The 6758-nt window shown below is 27.4% G+C and overlaps 1 protein-coding gene across 1 annotated transcript; it reads left to right on the plus strand.

The window, feature by feature from the left end:
• The first annotated feature begins 5009 nt into the window (after positions 1-5009).
• Positions 5010-6431, plus strand: LOC136795067 (protein Cep78 homolog). Its single transcript, XM_067050542.1, has one exon. It carries the CDS (start codon positions 5010-5012, stop codon positions 6429-6431), a length of 1422 nt encoding a protein of 473 aa, XP_066906643.1.
• Positions 6432-6758: the final 327 nt, after the last annotated feature.

Raw genomic sequence — 6758 nt, forward strand, 5'->3', positions numbered from 1 at the left:
ATATTTTTCAGCATTTAATTTGAACTGTTCTCTTCCTACATATTTAACTACTTAAAGGTTAATTTTGCCAAATCTTTTTTTTTTGGTCATGCAAGGCTGCTGTGAAACATTAGGGAATCTGAACCTCTTGAAGTAAAGACACTCAAAGCATTGAAAGTACTACACTCAATAAAATCAGAAAAAAATTTCCAGTGCTGAATAACTCCAAAACAATACATCTGAAAAGATTATTTTATTCTTATTTATTGCTAATCAGATTTTCTAGAATACAAATTATTCATTTACTTGAAAAAGTCAAAAAAAAATTTGTAATTGTCATTTGTTTTGTAAAACATCATAAAAAATATATTCATTCTACATGAATAGTCATGTTAAATGAATTTGAATTTTAAGTATATTTAATTTGTTGTAATTTCAGCACAAAGGAATTTAGAGGCTCAATGGTTTTTTTTTTTGGTTTTTTATTGACAAGTTTTTTTTTTCAGAATCACGTTTTTTGATTATAATTTTTATTTAAGAGAACCAATGGGTCTTAAAAATGTTTTCTATCTTGAAATGATAAGTATTTGAATTCACTTCAAATTGCTCTTGTAGAACGAGTAATATGTCAAAATAAGAGATGGTTATGAAATTGTTTGACTTTTTGGTGAAAATGGTCAATATGCATGTTAGAAAGTAATGATTGATAGTACATAACTCATTTTGGTTTCTTATTAAGTTTTAAAAATTAAAACAAAAGGTTTTCTGTCAGAAATATAATTTTGGAGTTATTTAGTAAATATTGAAATATTAGTTTTAGATCCAAAACATCGCTGTAGTTTCTACAATATCAAACTTTATGAATAACAAATAGAGCTTTGGTGTATAATTGTTATTCTAATAAAAGTATAATTATTAAAATATAAAAAGAATTCAAATTTTTTTTTCACAAGTCTTTTAAAACATTCCAACAAACACTTAAAAAAAGGTGGAATTAGTTCAACATAGTCAAAGTCAAATAATGATATATTTTAAAAACAATATTTGATTGTTATTTACTATTTCACAGTTAATAAACTGTGTAAATAATATTAAGTTAATAGGAACATAAAGGAATGTACAATTATTAATCCATAGTAAATACTAATTAAGAACATGTTAGGATAAATAGATTGAAAAAATATACATCTTATTTAATGCCTATCAATAAAATATACATCTTATTTAATGCCAATCAATAAAATATACATCTTATTTACTGCCGATCAATAAAATAAAAAGAAAAGTCGATGAAATGACAATTCAGAATTTAAAGAATGTTAAATTAACAATTTAACTAGTTGCATAAAGATAGCAGTACAAATCGAGAAAAGTAGAAAATATTTTCAATAATAAGGCCAGCACCAACAAAACAATTGTTTCTGAATTTAAAAAATAGCCGGTAAATTTTTATAATAGTTAAAATAACTGAATAAAGAGAGCAGCACAAATCAAGGAAAGTAGAAAATAGTTGTTCAAATAACCACCGCAAGATACCAGCACCATCCAGACAGACATTTCCGATGTCTTGTAGGAAAATATTTATTTTGTATTAGGAGAGTAGGAGTTTTCAGGAGCTCAATTTCTGGGGCTCGCTATAACCTTCCGATTGAATGAGCTCCTGTAAACTTCTACTTTCCTAATACAAAATAAAAATTTTCCTACTTGACTTCTGAAATGTATATCTGGATGGTGCTGGCATCTTGCGGCGGTTATTTAAACTACTATTTTCCACCTTCTCTGATTTGTGCTGCTTTCTTTATTCAGTTATTTGAACTATATAAATTTATATAATTATTAGACTTCCAACACTGCAACTATCATTTTCTACTTTTCTCGACTTGTGCTGCTTTCTTTAGGCAACTAGTTATTTTAACATTATTTAAATTCTGAATTAAATAGGGTGTATATTTTTTTCAATTGTATTTATCTAAGCGTGTTCTTAATTAGTTATTGTTTAATATCCTCGAATAACTGTATATTCCTTTAACAATAAGATATTGTTATTTAAAATATATTATTATTTGTTTATGAGAAAACAATTTTAATAATAAATGAATGTCTGTTGTATATAAAATGTCTATTAAAAACTCAAATAATAAAATAATTCAATTATGATTGAAGCACTAAATTGTAAATTATTTTTGTTATGAAAAAATTACTATTTCTGTTGATTAAGATGTTTTATGAGGCCATAAGCACACAATAAAAGCTTGTTATTAATGAAGAGATCAATAAAGATGAGCAACTTTTTTGAGTGAAATTATTATTAAACTGAGAATATAAGAATTCAGAAAGAAATTAAATAATAAAATATTGTTATTTAAAGTATATTATTACTTGGGCATAATTATGAAAAAATAATTCCTTCTTTCATGACAGTATCTTAAATTGTTGTAAAGTATAAATAGCAATAACATAACAATTTAAATCTGATTTCACAACCATATTTTAAATTAGTTTTGTCATGAAAAATTGAGGACAATAATATTTATATAGATTAAGAGTTATGTTTTGAACATATTTTCTGAGGATATATACCCCAAAACTTGTTATATGATTATAAGATGAGAATTTCTTTTTGTTTTTATTTACCTATATATCAGTGGTTCCCAACCAGTGGTCTGTTGATTTTTTTTATGTTTATATTTTATTTTTAATATTACCAGTGCAGCAGTTCTCAAACTGGGTGCCACAAGTATATGCGATTGAATGCCACTTTCTCAAAAAGTAAAAAATTAATTAAAATAACCAATATACAGTGCATTCAAGCGTTTACTTTGCAATGTTTTCTTCTTTTTCTGCATATTCAATTGTTCTAAGAACAATTATGCTCACACATTGTTTTTGCTCAACAATGGAATAACGTTCTATCTATAGCAAAGGAAGTTTGGGAATCACTGCTTTTGTAGCCGTTGATATACCTAAATCACCAAAGTAAACAACAGGTAGTAATATTTACGTCGTAATAATTCTAGGAATTCCTGTCTCAGGTACATGAAACTAATATATAATTGATGGAGAGTTATCAGCTGTAGCAAAATATCACAATTTTACAGAAAATGGTATTGCCTATCCAAAATTGCTATATTTTTTTATAGTGAGACTTTTTTTGAGCAACAACTCTTAATCTTTACTCATTGCAGTCAATCTTCATTTGGAACTAGCTTATATAAATTATACTGGCTTTCTTGACAAAAGCATATCATTTTCTCCACAACCATGTTTTTTTCTCAAGTATCAATGTTAATGCAAAATAGGCAGCTGCCACAACTGTCTGTAAAGATATTATGTACCAAACTTGAATTGTTCTAGATGAGGGGAAACAAATACTGCATGCAACATTATTGTATTTTGTTGGACATAGTCTTGCACCTATATTAGGCATCACTAGGAAACAAGATCATGCCTATTCGTGGGATGTTTAAATATAGAATAAGATACATTTTTAATACTCCAGGCATTCATAATCACAACAATTTAACCTGAGATACTGTTTTGGTGTGGGGGAAGACAGAAGTTGTTGCGGACTTGAAGGATCCCTAACAAAAGTACACCTTTAGCTCAATATCACAAAGTTACCAGAAATTTATTTGTAAGTGAACTCACACACCGAGTCTGAATTTGCAACACAATGATGGACACATCCATATATAGTAAATGTAAGTTCTTAGTGATTGGGGAAGCACTTCTATAGAAGGAAAAACTAATTTTACATTTTATGGGAATGGTTTTCTGACAGCTATGCGTTACATAATGAGACAGTGAAAATTCAGGTATTGAGTATAAAACTCCATAGCAGCTATAGCATAAACCTAGCATCCTATGAACATGTAGACCAACAGATGATGTCTATGACTGAGATAGACCTCTCCTCATTTTTGAATGATCCGATTTTAGGATTTTCTCCATAATCCATCAGCCTTAGCATAACAATCTGAATGTCCATTTTCATTCTGATTGACCTTCTAGTGGCCATAAAAAAGTGGGCATTTCATTGTCTTATCAGCTAACTACTTTTATTTTTTTATATTTTATTGAAACATTACTTATAATCAATTCAATAGTAATGTTCTAGTCAATTTCAGACCTGATAAAAAAAAAAAAAAAAAATACTATCTCTGACAACAAAACTTCTAATGGAGATGTTTTAGAAACAGATGTTAACCAAGTGAGGGTTTTTCTGGCTTGATTATGATTATAAGGTTATAAATAGAATTATATTTGTATAAAAATACAAAACCAAATTTCATAAGGTGAAACTAGCTACCAAAGATTTTCCATAACTTTGGTTACTTTATTTGAGCATATTGTCAAAAGTAATCCTAGAAGCCTGAAGTTGACGTTTTGTAAATATCCGATAGTGATGTAATCTTCATGATTATTACAGGAAGCAGATAACTTAAGTAAAACATTAATTTATCTAAAGATTGTATAGTTACATTTTAATTTATTCAGTCCGAAATGGTTTAAGATTAAAAATTAAGATGTCACAGGGTAGGTTCTTTCAAGGACTTTCAGCCATTTGTAAGCATCTATTTTATATATAATTATTATAATATTAAAAGTATCTGTATTTTTAAAAACATAATTACATGGTAAATTTACAATTATAATATTTGTTTGATAAATTTACAATTACAATTGGTATTGGTGCATTGTTTGGTAAATTTACAATTATAATATCTGTTTGGTTCCAACACTCGAATTAAATGACTTAATTCTATCTGTAACTTTTGTTTATGACAAAAAAATGATAATCAAACTCATGTGTATTAAATATAATTGTAAATACACTTTAACTGGCTTTGATATCAATATAGATCATAATTATAAATTATAAACAGTATTATCAACATTGAATTTGGGTTACTAATATTTTAAATTTATACCTTGTATATGTCAGAATTTACATATGTTGTTGGATTTAATCTAAAAATTTTATGTGAATAAATATTAAAAAGAATATTTTTGAGTACAATTATGCCGGTATGTCACATATTAAAAAAAAATACCAATTCCAGAAGGTTCTTGAAGATTATGATTTTATGAAAAACCAATTGGAGAGAAATGGTGAAAAACTATCTTGTGATGAAACTGTTTTATTTTTGAATGCTGAAAAGCTTAATTTTCAAGAATGTGAAAGAATATTTTTTATGTTAAGACACACACTTACTTTACAAACCATCATCCTAAAAAGTAATGTTAATCAGAATATCGTTAATGAAGTTGTTAAACTACAAGACGCAGAGAAGTATAAAGATGGTCCTATTTTCTTTACAAAATATGCACTAAGAACTACTTATCAGGCAATTACAGATTACCTTTATAATTCTGATCGTATAAAAATTTTAGCCTTCAAAAATATACCAATTACCAATGATTTACCTATTCTTTGTCAAGGAATTCGAAGTAATAGATCTATTCGAGTTTTGAACTTTGAAGATTGTGATATTTGTGATGATGGTTGTATTCAAATATGTCAAGCTTTGCGAAAATCTCCAATTGAATCATTAGGATTAGAAAACTGTAAAATCAATTTGACTGGTGCATCTTGGCTTGCTTGGCTAATTAGAGAACAGTCAATGCTTAGAACTTTAACGACCTGGAATAAATATCAAAATGAAAATGAGTACAAGACTGAACAAGGAATTAGAAAACTGGCCATTAACGATAATCCCGGCATCAAAGACACTGGTGCTAAATTCATAATTGGTACTTTATTTGATGACAATTGGGTGACACATATTCACATGCAAAATACTGGTTTAAGTGATGTTACTGGTGCTTTGATCATCCGGTTGCTTAGGCAGAATAAGTCAATAACTATTTTCAATCTAGGTCGAAATTATGCAACTTCAAGGTGTATGGTTGAAAGGATTGGAGAGGTATTGGCAAAAACCTTAACTGAAGCAAGTATTATTCCAATACAGCCTAAATCTAATAGAAAACAGTCAATAATCAAGAAAAAAAATTCAAGAAAGAAAAAAAGAAGTATTGATAAGCTGTTATTTGACAAATCACAGCAAACATCCGAATACAGCCTATATTGCCAACCTTTTCTATTAGTTGATCCAAATCAAAAGCATAAAATATCATCAAATAAGTATATTATCAATTCATATTATAATGATTCATCTTGCAATCCATTGCCATCTGTAATCCCTAAACAGTTTGATCCTGTTTCAGAAATTGATAATTATAGTCAAAGGCAAAGTTTTAAATTAAAAAAAAAAAGGCAAATGAAAAATACAGAAAATAGAAAAAAAATAGATTACTCATACCCAATAGGGAAAAAGGAAAACAGGAAAAAAACAACCATATCACAGCCTTCAACTTTCTCTTACATGTATGATTGGCAAGAAGAAAGTAAAGATTTCTCCTCTTCAAATGCAAAGGGATTGGTTTTGTGACCATATGTACTTGTTAATATGTCAACTGTTTAACCTATTTTGTTTTAGTACATGCTTAATTAGTATAAGCTTAATAAAATTTGAGTTTAAAAACTAAATAAATGATATAATTGATGATAACATATACTTTCACATTTAAAAAGATGTTTTCTGATAATACAATGAACGTTTGTTTTAAATAATATAGTTTTATTTCTAAATAAATATTTATTGTTTTGTAAATTGGTAATAAATAATGAAAATGGTTTTCTCCAATAATTTGAGTAATTTCATTACCTTCTTTATGTAATTTATTCGTTTTAACCCATTTAAAAATGGCTGTTTATT

Source organism: Halyomorpha halys, unplaced genomic scaffold (assembly GCF_000696795.3).
Source record: "Halyomorpha halys isolate HHAL.00 unplaced genomic scaffold, Hhal_1.1 Scaffold466.1, whole genome shotgun sequence".
NCBI classification, from domain to species: Eukaryota; Metazoa; Arthropoda; class Insecta; order Hemiptera; family Pentatomidae; genus Halyomorpha; species Halyomorpha halys.

Coding starts and splice junctions, on each gene's coding strand:
- LOC136795067 (XM_067050542.1), top strand. CDS start 5,010: ATGTCACATATTAAAAAAAAATACCAATTCCAGAAGGTTCTTGAAGAT.